Consider the following 19,001-nt stretch of genomic DNA (forward strand, 5'->3'; position numbering starts at 1 on the left):
AACAAGCCGGATCGGTTCCGAATCTGAGCTGTGAGCAGTCAATCGAAACAGAATGCTTATGTCAGAAGAAAAAAAGCACATACTTTGGAAATTGCATGTCTCCCCAATTTTGTGTGTCCAGACTGGGATCATTACCTTCCGATTCATTACACCAAGCACCCACGACATAGACACTTGTACAGACCAACTCCACCCCTTAACACACGCACACACTTTCCGGCAAAGGGACCGAGGACATTTCCAGTTTTCCGCTTTATTTTTAGATTTCTCCAAGCCAGGGATGGAGTCGCCTTGGGCGGGGAGATGGCGAGCATTTGGCGGAAGGAGGATGAGCCCCCAGGACAACAATGCAAATGGATCATCATCGATGGTGGTTATGGAAAGAAGGCCTACTTTCCAATAGCTTGGCATCCGCCAGCCTGGCGCTCTCTGAGGCTCTGCTTCCTCAGGGTTATCAAGCGCTTCCAATTGACCCGCTTCCCTCGTTCGCCAGGGATAGCTGGCGACGAGAAGGCATCGAAACGTTCCCTTGTGGGTCGAGGCTGAGCCCTATCCAGGTATCCAATCCTTCGTTCCAAGGAGGTCGACACCGACTTTCTGGCATGCCGCGCCTGTCTCAATTTCGCTTGTTTCAGAGACGGCAGGCGAGGTTGCTAGCGACTAGTTGAGAGGGCAACGACTCATTTGGTCTTTTCTTCATATGGGCATAACAGTCTGCTCAGGCGCGGTTCGTTTTATGTCAGATACTCGGATGTTTACCAATTACCCATCTCGGAGGAAAGGCTAGTGCTGACATGCAGAACGGGAAAAAAAAGACAACAAACGTTGCAGCAGTGGATCCTCACTCAACTCACTTCCTTCGACTGCGGAGCCAGTTTGGGCAGGAAAAACGTCCTGATCCTCAAAAGGAAGGAATAGTTTCCAGTTCACAGGACCGAGAACCATGGGTTGAATGGTCCTCGTCGTGCTGGCTTCATGCAAGGCGGTAACGGACACCATTGTTACCAACGGCATGGGCGAACCTGTTGGCTGTGACTACGTGACTTCCTGGCAAGCAGCAGAGGCTAGCCCCTGACTTAGCACTCTACCTGTGCCGCATGAATGCTTCTTGGACCAGAATTGGGATCACAGCGGGCATCTAGCCGAAATGGTTACCCCTTTAGGCAATTATACCCAAAAGAAGTTGAAGCGCCTGGTTGATACACACGTCGCTACGTACCATACAGTCAAGCATGTATAAGAGGCACGGGGCGAGCACAACTCACAGACGAGAACGAAGGAGGATACTTAAGACTGTAGGCGCTTAGAAAACAGTTGAATATCAGCCAGCGGCACACGACAAGCGCGGTTGACCGAGTAGCATGATACTCAGAACGGGAGGCTGTCGGAGTTGAACTTTGCAACCCTGCAAGGCAACCGAAGGAGTGGCAACAACGTCCACACGAAGGTAATACGGCATATCCTGCCTCTGCCGATCTGACAAATCCGCGGCGCCGCTGGCTCGACTAGTGTCCTGGCAGCCTGCCCCTGAAGCCACCTGTAGTGCAGAGGTAGTGCCTTCTTTGAAAAAGCTTTTTCGATGCTATATATATATATATATATATATGGATAGGATACCCACTGCCCGCTTACTACACTAATGACACATTAAAGGGAGAAAACGCTGTTCTAGGCACGGAAAATGGCAAGTGCCGCATCCCATATTTTGATGGTATCAGTAATACTTCGCCGCTTCGCGGCTACCAACTCCCACATCCAAGCTTTTAACCTACTCCAGCTATTCTACTCAAGCTGTTATCTTACGGGGTAATTAGAAGGGCGTTATTTGAACGATTTTAATGCAATTTCTTTATATAACTATAGATAACAACATAGCAAAGGGTGGGAAAGGTGTGTGTGAAGTGTGAAGGTGTCGCCAATAATCAGTGCAAAGGAAAGGAATGCTGTCAACCAGAACGGGAGGAAAGGATCAGGGTAAGATGAGAAGAGTAGTCGCACGATAGTCACACTGCAGTGGGAATGACAACAGGGGCGGCCGCCCAAGCCCAGAGGTTCGCCTCCCACAAAATAGGCCAGGCCAATGAGAAAGACAAGGCCCACAGCCAGACGCGAACCAGTTCGTGAACGCCTCTGCCAATATGCTTAATGCCCAGCCAGTGGCAGACTCATTAAATGCTTTTATAATGATGGCGAGGGAGTTAACCCAGAATAATTGACGTGAATTGGTGAACCCCAAGTACAAGGCCCGCCACTCGGTCCTTGAAAGCTGAAGCCAGCATGCCATACCCAGGTAATTGATAATATTTTCTCATATGGGCCTCCTGTTCTCCTATCTTCCCGAGTCTGGTCGGCCTGGTTTGGTCGACCTGGCCTATTCCACCTATTTGCCTGCGCTGAAGAAGAGGAATATCAAAAGAGGCGGATATTGGTGACTATGCTGCAGCAGAACAACGGCACCGTGGATGTAGCGAAGACTTTTGCTGCTGAAAAGAGGCGATTCGAGATTGCAAGTCACGTACAAAGTACCCAGTGGTATTTGTTCCAGTCAAAGGGGTCCATGCGTGTTGGCTAATCACGCTGAAGACATTCGTTTCGTATGATTTTTTGAGGATGGAACGGCAGGCTTACCTGAAAGTTATCACAAACCCCTTAGGAGGATTGTCATGCCTGAGCAAATAACTGTTTTGCTGCGTCTGTCGTCTTGCAGCACTAGTCGAGGTTCTTTCATGGTTTCATTGCGGGCTTTAATATCGGTTTCAACAAGACCAGGACACGCGTCTTCGTAGCTTGGTGGTGGCGTATCAATGAGATCGGACTCAGTGCCGTTGGTCATGGCAGGTGGCTTGGTAGAAACAGCTTCCGCAAGAGGTTGTGAAGCAGGAGTATCGCTCCGTCTCTGACTGCTGACTTTGCTCCATCGGGGAAGCTTTGAGAACCACCATAAAAGAGATCGTGACATATTGTTATTATTTCACAGTTTATGTTGACTTGTCCAGGGAAGATGAAGCTTGAGGATGATTCCATTATACAGGAAGTTGCAGTCAAGGCTTTTTAGCCCAGCCGAGTCCTTTTGGTGGTAACAAATTTTGGCAGTTTTCATAGCAATTGGGTGTCATAGCTCAAATTCACGATATAGGTCTTGCTTCTATTGGATTGGCAGCTTGATAATGAAGCGAAAGATAAAGAATAAAAAGAAGGATCGCAGACATGTTAAGTTGTCCAGCTAAGACTTTCGCTGCTTGTGCCCGATGTAAGGGCGCAGTACCGTTTATATTATGAGAAAATGAATAGGAGCCGTCCAAGTTTTCCTCGATGCCCCCTTCGATCCCGTTAACGTATAAGCATAGTGTCTGGTGCTCAAATTATAGCAATATATAAAGATAAATATAATCGTTAATAACCTAAGAATATATTAAAAGTTAAAAGATAAAAGAAAGTTAATCGGTTAATAATTTATTTAAGAATTAATTTTATTTATTATTAATAAATATTACTTTTATTAACTTTCTTCCTGTCTTTCTCTAAGAAAGGGCAGAAAAGCGAGAGGAAAAAACGAACCCCTATACCCCCTACACCTCCTAGTCGGTGTTTTGACCCGAAACATTACGCTGTCGAACAACACCGCGCGCGGCAAGATCCTCTAACCGCTGGACTTGTCCCTCAAGGCGGGAAGCTGCGGCTTGCCAGGCCGCCTCCTCGTCGGCCGGAGGAGTGCCAGGGGCACCAATCTCTCAAATACAGGCTCCAGCGTGCCAGCCACGGCCTGGGCGATTGCCGTGCCGAGGGCAACCGGGTCCAGAGCAGCCGCAACAGCGGTGCCAATGGCAGCAGCCGAGGCCGAGACAGCGTCCCCAGAGGGCACACTAGGGACCGAACCGGCAGGTGACGCGGCGGGGGGCGAGGGCGGAGGCAGCACCGACGGCAAGCGACGTGGCAGATTCGGGGGAAGCGGCGCCGGCAGTCACGGGGCTCATTTCGATGTCGGTTGACGAGCGGCGGGGGCCACTCCACTAGTCACCCTACCAATCGCCAACCTTCTTCTTCGTTTCGTTCTGGCTCAGGAAGATCGTCGTTGAGGCGGCCATAAGTGTAGGGAATGACGATTGCACCAAGTTCGCCAGCCGTCAGCTCCAGTGTGTGTGAGTGGGTGAGTGAGTATGTGTGTGAGTGTGTGTCTGTCTATCTGTCTGTTTGTGAGCTAAAGAGCAGAGAAAGAGTGAAGAAGAGTAGTAAAAGGGTGAAGAAGAATAGAAAAAAGGTGAAGAAGAATGCAAGAAAGGTAAGAAGAGAGTGAGGGTTGAAGTCGACTGTTTTAGTCGTTCACAGCGCGGCCCACAGCTAAGGGCGGTACCTTCCCACATAATTACTATGAAAATCGTAGGTTGGTACGACAGGAAGGGAAGCCTGCTTTTCTAGGACACTACTAACGGGAAGGTGGAAACCTGAATTGGGAAGGGGCTAAAACGAGTAGGTGCGACAGGACCATTCCCCGAATATGATGGCCTGCTCATGCTGCTTGTCAGTGTGCAGTATCAGAAATAGATGCCTCATGCATATTGTTTTAGAATAGTACAGTCGACCCAGAGAACCACGTTTTCATTGCTATGCTGCAGCCGATAGTTAGATACTTGAGGCGAAAAATTCAGTTCGGAGCTCAATATACCCAGCATTTGTTATTCCCCTAGATGTGGATGTGGCTGTGTATTACAAACGGGTAAGGAGAGTTCGAGTAACAGTACCCAAGCAATAACTATTTGTATTGCAGTAGTTGAGAAAACTTCATACAAGACACTTCACTATTCGTACACCAAACTGTCATGGAACGCCCGCAAAGAGTAGCCGATACCATCTGCTGGGCTGATAATACCTCCTTTCCGTAACCGATATAAAGAAAACATTTATATATGACTTCTACCTGACAAACGCCACAGCATTAAGATGTAAAGCAGAGGTCTGGTACTATTACGATAGTTCCATTGTAGCAGATGGATGAATTACTCTATTCTATCACTTCTCGGCACAGTGAAGCCATCGATTTTTGGCAAACCATTCGGAGTTTTTAGGGTTTGAGATGCCAAGATGAATATCAGTCACGTAATGACTGGTTATAGAAAAATCAAAAATATATAGTGAGTAGCTATACATCGTATCTGACAACAGAATAGCTTACGACACACCACGCAGCCTGAGCAATTAAAGATTCGAGTCATTGCCCCTTGCAAGAAGACTTTGGTACTAACCACAAGCATTCTATCAAAAAGACAAATGCAAAATTGAGGAATGTATAGCAGCCAAGCAACTGGGTTTTACTGGATCATTGGCCCATCATCGCACTGATATGGAAAACTACACGTGCAATACGGTATCCGATATCCAAACTGAGACTGTAACCCTGACACATCGTACGCAACGAATTGCTTGCCACATGGCCTCCGGGTAGGTTAACCAGGTTCAAATTCTAAGTCTGACACTACTCACAACTGGACTGTCCGCTCCGGCTGATACAACATGTTGTTATAATCAGTGGTAGCTGGCTAGCCCAACGGGGTACTGAACGGGGGAATTCTAGAAGCGCTTAGTATTGTGAATATGACCGGTGTTAGCAGACATCTTTGGAAAGCAGAAGTAAAGCTCTCGAGGGGGCTGATATGGATCAATCTTGATGGGCGTTATGCACATGGCTTGCGAACTGAACAAAAAGGCCCTTGGGTTACAGCATTGCAAGGGTTCGAGTTACCAAGAAAGATGTTTGTGCAAATATGCCATACCATCTGCGATCTGATAGGAAACTATTGCGTTATGTCTCATGTCTCAGATAGTTCAAGGCCATTAGGCAAGGGTTTGGATATTAATGTATTGAGCCGTTGCAGAAACGTTGCAGGTCTATATGACGACACCCTGGTATATGAGCAAGCGATTTGGCTTGAGTGTCATTGTAATATCATGAGAACCCTTGTATTAGTAGCCCTCATTCTATCCTCCAAAAAAGTAAGGTCTGGGCTCAACTCCCGCACACACACACACGCGGGCGCTCTTTCTTGTGCGCTCCACCCCTGCCTCCCGATCCTAATCCACGACCCCAACGAATGAAAATGAAAATGAAGAATTGTTGAGTGGCGATAGCCGTTGACGGTTGGATGAACCGGTTTCAGACGCTGTGCTGGACATATTGTCGACTATTCCGTTCTCCGGAGAAATAAAGAAGGAGTAGACAGAATCTACTGGCCGGAGTTCTTCATGGCCATGTTGACACCGGCCGTGTCGAAGCTGACGGCGTTGCCGCTAGCATCGGACATGGCGGCATCCTCGACGGAGGGCGCTGTCTGACGGCGGACCTTTTCTGTTGAAGGAAAGATAACAGGTTAGTTTCTGGTGATGGGTGGAACTAGAAGGTGTTGGGAGAACGTACGGAGCTCGGCAGAGCCAAGAGCGAAGAAAGCAAAGGCGGCAATGAGAGTGAACTTCATCTTGACGGTTGGTGTTTGGTTGTCGAGTGACTCGGTTGATGATTTGTTGGTAAAAGGTTGATCAAAGAGTCGGCCGGCGACAAGTACAATATGCAATATGTAGATGAAGAGAAGGAATTGGCGAACACAAACTTGGGTAGAGACTGATAGTTTGAAGTGGTTGGAGAGTGATGGGAATAGAAGCGGGAGGTCGACTTCGACCTTATATACGGACTTGACCTTTGATTGCTAGGCAAGGGCTCATCCATGTTTGACAGTGCCCCCTGAACCTGGCCCCAAGACAAGCTACCGCGAAGGGATCCCAGTCAGCCCAGCCCAGTCGTACCTGAAGGAGGAGGGATGGCATCCGATCTGAGTATTGATGCACACACGTTGGGACTAGCCAAGTGTCAGCCAGCCAGGAGCCGAGCACTGAGAGGAAGCAAGCAGGGGGAAGAAGCAAGCATATCTCAACTTTCAACGGCCGACACGCGTCCAGCAGTCCGAACTAGGCAAGGGCTGGACACTTGAGGCTACGGCCCGTTACAAGACCAGCGCAAACATCAGGCACAGCACGAAGAAAAACATTGGGCGATCAAACCGGCCAAGCTTTGTCCCTCCTTCCATGGAGAACAGGTAGCCATCAGATTAACTGCGGTTGGATCACACCAAAATCAAGCTTAATGGGCGGGGATAGTGATTTAAACTTGGGTGGAGGCTGGCCACGCAGCCCCAGGGGAAAAGCAGGGGTGGCGATGAGGCTCCGCGGGGTCTTTGGGGGTGAGCTGGAGTCGGGACGACAGGGGTTTGAGACAGATCTGTAACGGCTAAAAGGCTTGCCTCGCACAAGATTGGTGCACCATCACCACTCCGTGTCTGCGATGTAACCCAAACGTCCTTTCTTGGGATGAAGGCCATCCTCAGCCGGTATTCTAGACTTCCGGTTCCAAGCTGGTTCGGAAACGGTTGAGCCACGCGTGCGAGGCCCTGTTCGGCGCTAAACGATCTCAAGTTAGGCGGTTAGGTAAGCGCCCATGTCAACTTTTAGACGAGGGACTAGGCGTGTTTGGCACATCGCGGCAATAACCACCGCCAGGACAATAGAGGTATCGCCGGCCCTTGGGAGGCGGTAATTGGGATGACTTCATCTTATCAACATGAGCTCAACATCAGATAGCTGGCAGCTGGTAGCTTGAAGACAATCTGAAGTCCTTCAAGAATTGATAGGTGACATTATGACATCGTTCTGCGGGTCGCTGGCCATTGAATCATTGTTTCGGATTGCTAGATCATCGAGTTCCACACCAATAAGGTATTGGGTCTCAGGGTATCGACTGCGCCGCTCGGGGTTTGGAGTATCCAGGCCCAGAACATGTCTCCCTTCTCCCAAGAAGCTTAATAAATCATGAACCCACAAGGGACCGCTATGGGTACTGACCATCCGGACTTGCCAGAGTAATGATTTTCTCGGCTTTCGTAAGCGTCGTCATGAAGGGGTTACCCAAAATCTTGGCCCCGGTTTCCAGAAACAGTCAAGCCATCCTGTCGCATCAATGCGTTTGTTTTCTTCCCCTCTGTAACCTGGAATCGGACTTTTGGGCGCAAGATCTCGCGTCGATTCTCGGTTGCAGTGCGCTGAGCACGAAGACGAAGCCACAGTGACAGACAGCTCTTCGGATTCCCAGCTGCGTTCTACTCAACCACCAGCAATGATTTCCATGTTCTTGTACTCTTTCCCGTCAAGATTCTCGTAGAAGCCCTTGTGTAACCCAGCCTGTTCTCTGTCCTTGGCGTTGAATGGGCCCTTCACTGCGCCCCAGAAGTATTTCTTGACGTTGCTCCTGAATATCTCGACCGGGTCTGTGCCTTCTTGGCTGCAAATCCACGCAAGCCAGCGGTGCCCAGTTGTGACGTGTGTGATCTCATCATTGTGGATGATGGTCAGCGTATCGACACTCTCCATGTCTTGGGCTTTGCGAAATTTCTCAATCGTCATGGGATTCACGTCGAGCCCACGAGCTTCATGGACGAGCGCGATGATGCTGATGCGCGCTCGCAGGTCGTGTGCCGTCGTCGTCGCCGATTCCCAGAGGCCGTGGTGCACCGGCAACGCGCCAAAGTGGCTGCCAAGCTCCTCGAGTCTGCTGCGGAGCAAGGAGAAGTGCTTCGCCTCATCGTTGGCGACCTTGAGCCAATCGTAATAGAAGGTCCGCGGTAGTTCCCGCGACGGTTGCTCTGCCGTTGGGTCGGTCTGGAAGGTCGCAAACCTCACACAGATATCGATAGCCAGGTCTATAGCCCACTGTTCTATGTTGGCAAGCGCGTGCATCATGGCAATCCGACTCTTGAGTGTGCCGCCCTTGCCGGCTTTGGGCATAGCGCCCGGTGCAACGGTACCTGACTCCTCGCGTGCTGGCTCTTCAGGGGGATTAATAGTGCCGGCTCCCAGTCTCATTGGATTTGACGATTCTTCTCTCGTGGCGAAGAGGGAGAAGAAATGGGTGGTGAGTAGGATCTTGTGTTCCGGGTTGGAAGTGTTCAGGATGTGAACACACCAATCGCACATGGTGGCCTCGTCGTCGAGGTAAACCGGCCCCTTGCTAGCATCTGTCCGCGGGCCATGTTTGAACTTGACCTTCTCACTTACCGGCTCGACTTTGGCTAGTTTGATGTCACGATCCGGAAATTGCAGGCAAACTCTGCCATCCTGTATAACGACTGGAAAAGTGCAGGCCTTGATACCGTAACTCGATTCGCCAGTCTCTACGTTGAAGTCGTAGGCATGCCACGGACAGGAGGCAACATAAGCAGAATCCTCGATGTCAACGTGAGCGTCAGTCATCGGGCCGCCGGAGTGAGGGCACTCGGCCTCCATGGCATAATAGGACCATCCATCTTCCGACTCGTTGGACCCAAGGGGCTGAGGTGTTGATGCTTCAATCTTGGGCAAGCGGAACAAAACCAGGCGTTTCCCGCTAGACAGGTATATGGTGTATCGTGTATGGGTGAGTGAGGATAGTGACCCAATATCGAGAAGAGTGGCGGCCATGGTGCATGCACCTAAAATATATATTGACTGGTAGGTTTACCCTAGCTTGATCTCAAGTAAGGACCAGCAGGCAGATGCTTGGAGGGGGTGGTTATGTCGGATTGATTTGATGCCTGCATCCGTTCAAAAGTCTTCTTTTCCTGCTGCCGAGCCTCACTGCTCAATCGAACGACCCCCACCAATTGATGCGCTGATGGGTCATTGTCGTTAGCGGGGCAGGCAGGCAATCAGAACGGTCTAGGAGGGCTCTCTACTCAGCAGCGCGGGAAGAAGCGAGTCTAACCAGAGAGCAGACTATTCAGCATCTATTTGACCAACTTGATTGGATCGCATCGAGTGTTCGTTTAGAGCTCGCCGGAATTCTATTGTACCTGGACGCGCATGCAGCCCAGTCGCCAGTCGTCGGTTTTCCCAAGGTTCGTGGATAACCAATACAGGGATGCCTTATCACCACAACTCCACCTACCACCTGCCGTACGTAGGGGAGTCGAGAGCGGGGTGGGGTGCGTGGGCTTGGGCTGACTTACATTACACATTACACTTCAAGACTCCGACGCCGACTGCCCGACTGCCCGACTGCCTGCCTGGCCGCTTGATCAATAAACACCTTCAACCTGCTCGATCCATCTCCCGCATGTCCCCGATCTTCTTCCATCATCGGCTTCAAATCACGAGGTGAAATACCAACCCTCTGCAACCCCGCCAGTCAAAGAACCCGATCTCAACATGGCCACAGTCGAACACTGCCTCTACTGCTTCGAGTCGCTAGCCGCTCACCTTGCCGGACGCAAGTCCTTGGCTCTTGAGGATATCGAGAAGCTATACGCCGAATTTTGCGAAGCCGATGACACCCCAACTGGTCAGGATGGATCCAGCTCTGGCGGCTCCAAGACGGGCGTCATGAAGAAACGCATTCCCGCCATCAGCCGACTAGCCACCAATTCGTCCTCCAGTGGCGCCTCCTCGCCCTCCTCGGGCTCGAGCATGTCGCTCGCCACCGACACGCCCGATACGTCCATGTCGTCCCTCGACCGCGCCTCGGCCCCCATTACCGAGTCGCCCTTGTTTGTGACCTGGAACACGGTGTCGGCGCGGTCGGGCCATACGAGCCTGCGGGGCTGCATTGGCACCTTCGAGGCGCAGGAGCTGGAGGACGGCCTGTCGTCGTACGCCGTTACGTCCGCCGTCCACGACATGCGCTTCGAACCCGTCTCTAAGCGGGAGCTGCCGACGCTCGAGGTCGCCGTGACGCTCCTGACCGACTTCGAGGACTGCGACGACGCTATGGACTGGGAGCTCGGCACCCACGGCCTGCGCATTAGCTTCTCCGACCGCGGCCGCCGCTACGGCGCTACATATCTCCCCGACGTGGCCTCCGAGCAAGGGTGGACCAAGGAGGAGACCCTCGTGAGCCTCATGCGCAAGGCCGGCTGGGTAGGCAAGAAAGACAAGTGGCAGGACGTCGACCTCAAGGTTGTCCGCTACCAAGGTAAAAAGGAGCACCTGCAATACCCCGAGTACAAGCAATGGAGGGATTGGGTTGAGTCCCAGGGCAAGGCATAGACGAGCCGCATCTGGAGTTTAATTTCGTGGGCGGCGTATGTGATGTATGGTAGGAAGCGAACATCTGGCGTTTTCAAGGGTTTTGATACAGGACCCGGGGTTCTGATAGAGGTAGATGGGTTTCTGCACTCTTGTCTTTTACAGTTATTCTCAGATTTAATACGATACACTGACACTTCAAGCCTTCCCTTTTCGCTGATTTCTATGTCTAGAAAACCACCCCTTCGTCTCGAGTGTCCAGCCCATTCTCACTATGAAATATCCGTGAAGGGGTGTTCATTTGGATGGTGTCAACTATCAGGCCGCGCGCCCGGCAACGCGTAGATGAAGCCGCCAAAAGCGATTCTCGATGCAGCCAGGGCTGGCTGGAATGTGATTCCCACCCTCTCCAGCCCCTGGTACCTGAAAATCGATGTCTCAAGTACCTGTCGAGATGTCTCAGTTCAATTAGAAACGGGCTGCGCCAGTGATATTCTACATTTTTCTCTTGTAACTGGGGTTATAGCTTCAAATTCCTCAGATGGGACCCCCTTTCGACAGTATATCTTATGTGCCCACGAAGGCCCGCGTTGACAACATGCTCGCACTTCCAGAGGATGAGACTTACGCGGCAACCTGCATTGCTGCCGACTTACATCGACACTCGCCGCAATCAGCATCATCGTCATGTCTCTTTATCGTGTGATAGGCGCCAGCGCGCTCGCTTCATTGGTGTCTGGGGCATGGGGAAGCAACAACGGCACAAGCACCACGCCCGCGCCGGGGAAGTTGGAGAAACCCACGGGGCTCATCTCCATCCCGCTGAAGCGGGCTAATAGCCTCGCCGGCGGCTCGACGAGCATCCAGCGGCGGTTCTTCCAGTCCAACGTCCTGGGCGTCTACGGCGCTGCCTACCTTGCCGAAAGTAAGTTTGGTGCAAATAACCATGCGTCTAGTTTTATTTACCCATATACCTACCCCGAGGCTTGGTATGATAAAAGTAATAACACCGCTGTGCGTTAGTATCGATCGGCACGAGTGCCGAACCCCAGAAGGTTGAAGTGCTCCTCGATACCGGCTCATTTGAGCTTTGGGTCAACCCCGACTGCCAAAAGTCCTATGAGCCCAGGATCTGCCGAGTTTTCGGACAATACGATCCGACCAAGTCCTCCACGTCCAAGAACCTCCAGCAGCCCTATCAAATCCAGTATGGCTCGGGTAGCACCTCGGGTACCTACTATATGGATGATATTTTCTTTTCAGGGGCCAAGATTACGGCCCAGCAGTTTGGCGTCGCTAACATGTCGGACGCCGTCTGGTTCGGCATCATGGGCCTGGCCCGCGGCCGGGGCAACGGCTTCATCAACTACAACACCATCGTGGACTCGATAGCGGCCCAAGGGTACGCCAACAGCCGCCTGTTCAGCATGGACCTCGGGCCACAGGGGCAGCCGGCCGGCTTCACCAATGGCCAGATCGTCTTCGGCGGCGTCGACACGAGCAAGTTTGACGGAACCCTGATCCAAATGTTGACCGACCCGAATGAACCGTGAGTGTGCTTGCTTTCCATCCACACACACACATGACACCTCACCTATTAAATCTCTTGTGTGCCCTTTTTCCTTCTCTCAGAGATTCCAAACATTCGCTATCCGATACACATGAAACTGACTTCATATTTGCTACAGCCACTATACGGTCTACCTCAACAACCTAGATATCCGTGTTCCAACGGCCACAGAAAAGGTCCCAGTAGTCATCTTCCCGCGCCCCGGCCGCTTCAGCTTGATAGTGGACAGCGGCACCACACTCTCCCTACTCCCCAAGTACATAGTCGACGCCCTAGCCGCGCAGTTCCCGGGCGCCGTCAGCGACGGCCACGGCGGCTACACGGTGCCCTGCGCGTACCAGCAACAGAACGGCACCGTCGCATTCTCCCTCTCCGCCACGTCGGCCGGCGGACGGAGCGTGCCCGCGTCCCCCATCATCACCGTCAACGTGCCCTACTCCGAGTTCATCTGGAACGCCGGAGGCGACTTCTGCTACCTCGGCGCCTGGGCCGACGACAGCATCGGCGTCTACATCCTGGGCGACACCTTCCTGCGCGGCGCCTACGTCGTCTTCGACCAGGACACCGGCGCCCTCTACATGGGCGACCGCGCCCGGTGCAGCGGGCCTGGTGCAGCGGGGACCAACCTCGTCGCGGTCCCGGCCGGACGCGACCAAGTTCTCAACATCACTGGCACTTGCGCCCTGGCCCCCGGTGTCATATTACCAGGAGGCAGCACCGTTCCCCCCGACCCTGCCCCGAGCAGTACAAGTAGCACCAGTATCAGCGTGACGCTACCTGGCGGTACCTTGCCGAGCACAAGCCTAGGCGGAAGCGCGGGGCCCACCATTAACCCAGTCGGGCCTGTCTCGGTCTCGATCTCTACTAGTGCTGTTGATCCTGGCGCATCAACAACGTCAACGGTCTCGGGAACAACGACTCCCGCGGCATCATCACCGCCGGTCGCTGCTCCTACCTCCACACCGTCCAGTGGCACTGGCCTAGATCCCAACGCCGTGCCAGCCGGTGGCAGTGGCAGCGGCGGAACCGGAACCGGCAGCGGCAACAACGGTGGTAATAACGGCGGCAATATTGGTAGCGCTGCTGCTTCTGCAGGACCTTCCATCACAGGTGGGAGTGGGAGTGGGAGTGGGAGCAGCCCTGTCGGTGGCGGCAACGACCCCAACGTGCGCCCCAACCTCGCTCCAGGCGCCGGGTCCGCGGGGGCGACCGGAACCATGAGCGGCACCATCACCAGCACCATCACCAACCTCATCGTTTACACCGTGACAGCGTGTCCCGCGAACGCCGGCGCCGCCTGCGTGACGGGCCAACTCGCGACGCGCACCAACGTCTACGTGACGACCATCTGTCCCACGCCCACGCCCGCCCCCGCGATAGGGGGCGCCGTGGCCGCAGCCCCCGCCCAGGACCAGGGCGGCGTGGTGGTCACGGTGAAGGAGCAGTGCCGCACGTCGACGTACGCTGTGACGTCGTGCCCGCCCGGGGCTGTCGGGTGCACCGTCGGCGCCATGACCACGCAGACGTACACCGAGTACCGGACATTCACAACCACGACGGCGACGGCGCGGCAGACCACCGTCCAGACGGTGAACAGTCCTGCCGTGGGCGGCGGCAACAATGGCTACTCCTCTCCCGGTGCTTTACCGCCCGCGGTTCAGGTTGCTGGCGGTAGTGCTGGAGATGGCTCCTCCAGTAGCAGCAGCAGCAGCAGCAGCCAGAATGGCGCAGGGTCCAGCAGCAGCACCAGTCAGAGTGGTGGAGGTTCCAGCAGCAGTAGTAGCAGCAGTAATGGTAACAACGGAAGCAATGGTAGTCCCGGCAGTAATGGAAGCAATGGTAGCCCCGGTAGCAATGGCAGCAACGGCGGCAATGGGATCAATGGCAGCAATGCGGCGGCAACATGCGCGGGCACCAACTGTACAGTGGTGGCCCAGGGATCCGTGCCGATGAAGCCCGTGTATGCTGGCGCGGATGGGAGAATGGGTACTTTGCAAGGATGGTGGGCAGCTGTTGGAATAGGGGCTTTGGCGTTGGTCTTGGGTGGTTCATAAAGGGGGTTTTGCTTTCTTGCTTGCTTGGGGCTGGGCCTTTCATATACCTGGCAGGTCACATGAGTTGTGCCTTGGAAGGTTGAGTAATCGGAGTCTTGTAGCATAGATAGAGTAGATAGATGACTTAGTTTTAGTGCATTGATTTCCATTTCCTGTTGCTGCACTCTGTAAGACGGTTTCCATTATGTTCGCACCCCCTTTTCGTTAGTTTGATTAGCCCCTAGACACTCACTGGACAGGGCTTTCCACACCCTTTTCTTTTCTTCATGTCAGCGCAGGCATACATTAATCACCAAATATGCAATTTTCGCCCGAAGCCACGACCTGATATTGGTGTATGCTTGATTTGTATTTGGTTTTGCATTCATCTCTCCAATAAAGCTCATAATGTAAATAGGTATCCTTTGCCTTTTCCCCAAACAAATACGCCGCCATACAAGCACTTGAATAGAAGGGCTCCCCGGGGATATACGGTATATATGCGTGATGTCAATATCGAAAGACGAGAGGGGGAATAAAAGGAAAAAAACCGCTTCCAAAACCTCGCCATGCTTTCCCAGCGCCCCAAAATGTTACTGGGGGTTCCAATAAATAGCCAACCCCATGAAGCCAAAGGGGTATGTATGTATGCACGCATCAATCAACCTTATCTCGACAGGTTCGTCAAATCATGGGCTCCGCTCTTCAACCAACGTTCAAAGAAAGGCCAAAATATTACATCTATGTTTCTTTCCGAGGATACCGTGTCGTTACCAGCACCTCAGGCTCCTCCAGAACTTGCCGTGGCCGATACGCTCGCCGTTGCTTAGCCGGGGTCCCCGGGAGCCAACGCCGTTCCGCTTCTCGGGGTCGCCGCCGTCATTGTCGCCCCGCACGCTGCCCAGCGGCGTGAGAGGCTTGGTGACGCCGCGGCGGTCCATATCGGTGTTGTCGAGAACGCCCAGCTCAGCCAGTCGGCGGGCCTCGACGACGCGGCGCACGATGAGGGCGAACGTCTCCTCGATGTTAACCTCGAGGCGCGCACTCGTCTCCATGAAGCCGCAGCCGCGCTTGCGCGCCCAGTCTAGGCCCTGCGCCGCAGGCACCTCCCGCGACTCCTGCAGGTCGCACTTGTTGCCCGCGATGATTTTGACAGGCGGGATGGTGCGGGCGCCAGAGCCGGCCCCGCCGCCGCCGCGGTGATTCGTGGGTGCCAGCCCTGCCTTTTGCGCCCGGCTCGCGTTGTCGATGCGCGTCTCGGCCTCCATGTCGATCAGGTCGTTGAAGTAGGAGAGGGCGTCAAGGCTGCTGCTTGAGGTAATGTCGTAGACGAGCAGGAAAGCGTCTGCGCCCAGGTTGGACCCAGCCCACATGCCCCGGTACTCTTCCTGCCCCGCCGTGTCTGTCAGGGACAGGTGGTAGCTATTGCCGTCGATCCGCCGCGTCACGCTATACGAGTCCTCAATGGTCGGGTCATACTCCGAGGTCCACTGCGACCGGACGAGCCGCAATGTGATTGAACTTTTACCACAGCCTCCATCGCCACATATCGTTATGCTGATAGGGACTGGAGGTTGGGGATCTGATGTTGGGCGCATGGCGAAGATAAAGAACACGTTAAGCTCTGTTTTGTTTTGTTGTAGTGCACCTCTTCTCGTTATTAAAATGTCGTATGTAGCTCTCCGTCTACAAGAGGATTCGTGAAGGGGGTATCGTGGTTTCCCGAAGGGAAGGTAGCGAAGCAATGCCAGTCGTACAAATCGCCAAGTCGTTAGAATAAGTAAGAAATCGAGAAGAATATCAAGAAGCCTTCGAGAAGACGGCCAAAAGGCTTCCAGACGCCCGTAGAGCAAGCCAGCACTGAAACGCGATGTTTCTAAAGCGTGTTGGGGGCGTTGGCCGGTTCGTAGTGTTGGCTTTCGAGATTTGGAAAGCGTGGCTGGCCCTGACTAAGTAAATGATAACGGTGTTGGACGACGGTGGAGTGCGCCAAAAATGCGCCGCGTCGCAGAGCTTGCACTAGAAGTGAAGTGGATGTTTGATGACGGAAGGTCAGTGGGAGGAACGTCAGCGTTGCTGGTCAAACACTGGTTGAATCCCAGATCGGTGCGTGTTTGGTTCGGTCGGAGTTTGGTAAAGTAGGCAGGAATGCGACGTGACACAAACACCACCCACTTGGTTTCCGGGCAAGAATGCGCTGCTATAAGTATTGTAGAGACAGGAGCCGAGGAGATGACGAATGGAAAACAGGCGGAAATCCCGGTCTGGGCAAATGGAGAGGCAAAGGGAAGTTTCGGTCGTCTGCTGTATTTTCCTTGCTTGTTTTTCCCACCTGTCAATTTCCCCCTTCGTGTCCTCCCCTTGCCACGTTGGACGGAAAGTAGCGAGGGCAGATGGGCTTGTCCACCTTGGACTTGGAGGAATGAAAAAGAAAATATTAAGGGTCCTCCACCGTAGTCGTAGTGCCGGGGGCGCTGGTGGTGCTGCTAAGATGAGCCGTGTATGTACCGCGTACCGTGGCCTTGGCGGGGGTGCTGGGTGTCCCAAAAGTCCAAAGTGGCCGAGACGACGACTGGGAATCCGTGCCGGGCCGTCCTAACCAAGCCTCGAACTCTAAAGACAGCCAATCGACGGCGAGATTCAGCTGAGGGTGCGGGTGCGGTATGATGGTGAGCTTCCGTAAGACAAGCGGAAATGACTGAGCTAAGGGCCAGGCTTAGGTATAATAATAAGTGGGAAAAAACTACCAACGGCTAGGTAGATCTTGGGGAATCAGAACGAGCCTTGGAAGGAAGGACGAGACGACCGGAGTAGAGGCAAGGCCGCGATGTTGCCTTTTGATATGTATGCGAGCCGAGAAAATACAGAGGTGCTTTTCTTGTCGCTTAACGAGGAAGTGTCCCATCCAGAGTGGGTTGAAGATGAGTGCTAATGTAGGAAAAGTATCCGTGCCAACAGGGGGAAGGGGGAAGTGGCAAGGGTTGCTTTGCAGTTGCAGATGCGTGTGATGGAGCTCGGTTGTCGGGCGTTAGTTGCCCTCTGCCCTCTGCCCTCCTAGCCTCACAATTGATGATAGTTGCCCGATACTGCAGACGGATTTGATACATCAGGTCCGTCAGACCCCGAACAGGTCGGCGATGAGGGGAATTGTAAAAAGGAAAGTCAAATGTGTCTGCTGGACGGTGATCGTCTCAGATCCCCGGGGTGAAAAAAAAGACAAAAAGAAAGCAGAAACATGGCTGTCTACCCCTTCAGTTCGTTGGCCATGTTGCCATGGTCAGCCCATCCCCCATGCTGTCTCAGTTGTGTTGTAAGGAAGACCAAGCCTGGAAGCGTCCATGAGTCCATGAGGGGTAAAACTGGCGAAAGTAAGTTGCTGCGATAGTGGGAATCGGTATGTTGATTGCGTGCAGATGCTACCTGTCGCCGTGTTTCTGACGAATCGAAAGCATCCTACGGCCCGTGATAGTGACAGGTATGGGGAGTGCCCAACTGCAACCCAAAAGGACCATGGCCAGTGGTCGGCTACAGTAGCTTTGCTCCAAAATTCATGATACCACTGTTGCAGTCTCGACCTGGTTGGGTCCTTGATTTGAGACTTGTTCTGCACACCTAACACCCCAGGGGCCATCAAAAGGCCTGTCAAGTCAACAAAAGAATGGGAATCTTGCGGGGAGCATGCGTATTGCCTTCTTCCAAATTTGGCACATCGTGAGGCGGACGCTGCGAGCTGGTTTCTGAGCTGGTCTTGTCGCAGGGCGGAAAACCACTCTCCTGGGTATTAGTATTACATACATAGTAAAGAGCAGAGCTGGGGTGCTGGTTTCGGGCATGATCGCCGACATGGCTGAACCATGAACCATTCCACCCCCAAGAGGATCTTCGAAACCGGTCCGGGCAGTCATAGTTTAGAGATACATAGACGAGGGACTGGTGGTTTTCAGAGCAGGTAAACAATGAATCACGCGAATGCAAAGACGGCAATTGTCAATGATCTAGGGATTGCTTGCACACACACACAACAACACTTACACAGCACTCGATGCGATGCCCTGAAAGCTTGGGTGCAAGCTAGTGCCGTCCTTTTGCGTTGCGTCGGCCTAGTCCACGTGCCTGCCGGGATTATCTTCGTTTTCAAGTCGACCCCATTCTCGGACATTTGTCTGGGGTCCCATGGTTCGATTCGGGAAACTCATTTGCACCAGTGCTACTCGACTATCGCAAATCATGTCAGTCTGGGCATTCGCCCACAATGTTTGCAGTATACGGAAGCAATTATACGCAATGATATGCCGAACAGACAGACATATACCATGGGTCGGTGATAGAAACATGTTTCGCTCGGTGACATCGGCCGGGCA

At 53.1% G+C, this 19,001-nt stretch overlaps 7 protein-coding genes across 7 annotated transcripts; 2 read left to right on the top strand and 5 right to left on the bottom strand.

Annotated features, from left to right (window-relative positions):
• Positions 1–2,638: 2,638 nt before the first annotated feature.
• Positions 2,639–2,959, bottom strand: PG998_008367 (uncharacterized protein; the record flags this gene model as incomplete). The annotated part of the gene is made up of 1 exon (XM_066875183.1): positions 2,639–2,959. The coding sequence occupies one exon, from the start codon at positions 2,957–2,959 to the stop codon at positions 2,639–2,641; it is 321 nt and encodes a 106-aa protein (XP_066731128.1).
• Positions 2,960–3,640: 681 nt separating this feature from the next.
• PG998_008368 (uncharacterized protein) lies at positions 3,641–4,085 on the bottom strand (the record flags this gene model as incomplete). Its single annotated transcript, XM_066875184.1, has 2 exons — positions 3,641–3,863; positions 4,024–4,085. The coding sequence occupies 2 exons, from the start codon at positions 4,083–4,085 to the stop codon at positions 3,641–3,643; spliced, it is 285 nt and encodes a 94-aa protein (XP_066731129.1).
• A 2,133-nt stretch (positions 4,086–6,218) lies between these two features.
• Positions 6,219–6,467, bottom strand: PG998_008369 (uncharacterized protein; the record flags this gene model as incomplete). Its single annotated transcript, XM_066875185.1, has 2 exons — positions 6,219–6,340; positions 6,410–6,467. 2 exons carry the CDS (start codon positions 6,465–6,467, stop codon positions 6,219–6,221), a joined length of 180 nt encoding a protein of 59 aa, XP_066731130.1.
• A 1,675-nt stretch (positions 6,468–8,142) lies between these two features.
• Positions 8,143–9,495, bottom strand: PG998_008370 (uncharacterized protein; the record flags this gene model as incomplete). Its single annotated transcript, XM_066875186.1, has 1 exon — positions 8,143–9,495. One exon carries the CDS (start codon positions 9,493–9,495, stop codon positions 8,143–8,145), a length of 1,353 nt encoding a protein of 450 aa, XP_066731131.1.
• Positions 9,496–10,221: 726 nt separating this feature from the next.
• Positions 10,222–11,058, top strand: PG998_008371 (uncharacterized protein; the record flags this gene model as incomplete). The annotated part of the gene is made up of 1 exon (XM_066875187.1): positions 10,222–11,058. The coding sequence occupies one exon, from the start codon at positions 10,222–10,224 to the stop codon at positions 11,056–11,058; it is 837 nt and encodes a 278-aa protein (XP_066731132.1).
• A 666-nt stretch (positions 11,059–11,724) lies between these two features.
• On the top strand, positions 11,725–14,661 carry PG998_008372 (uncharacterized protein; the record flags this gene model as incomplete). The annotated part of the gene is made up of 3 exons (XM_066875188.1): positions 11,725–11,962; positions 12,061–12,586; positions 12,726–14,661. The coding sequence occupies 3 exons, from the start codon at positions 11,725–11,727 to the stop codon at positions 14,659–14,661; spliced, it is 2,700 nt and encodes an 899-aa protein (XP_066731133.1).
• Positions 14,662–15,410: 749 nt separating this feature from the next.
• On the bottom strand, positions 15,411–16,238 carry PG998_008373 (ras small monomeric; the record flags this gene model as incomplete). Its single annotated transcript, XM_066875189.1, has 1 exon — positions 15,411–16,238. One exon carries the CDS (start codon positions 16,236–16,238, stop codon positions 15,411–15,413), a length of 828 nt encoding a protein of 275 aa, XP_066731134.1.
• Between the last annotated feature and the right edge of the window lie 2,763 nt (positions 16,239–19,001).

The sequence above is a fragment of the Apiospora kogelbergensis genome (assembly GCF_038363985.1).
Source record: "Apiospora kogelbergensis strain CBS 113332 chromosome Unknown utg000005l_segment0_segment0, whole genome shotgun sequence".
Taxonomy (NCBI): Eukaryota; Fungi; Ascomycota; class Sordariomycetes; order Amphisphaeriales; family Apiosporaceae; genus Apiospora; species Apiospora kogelbergensis.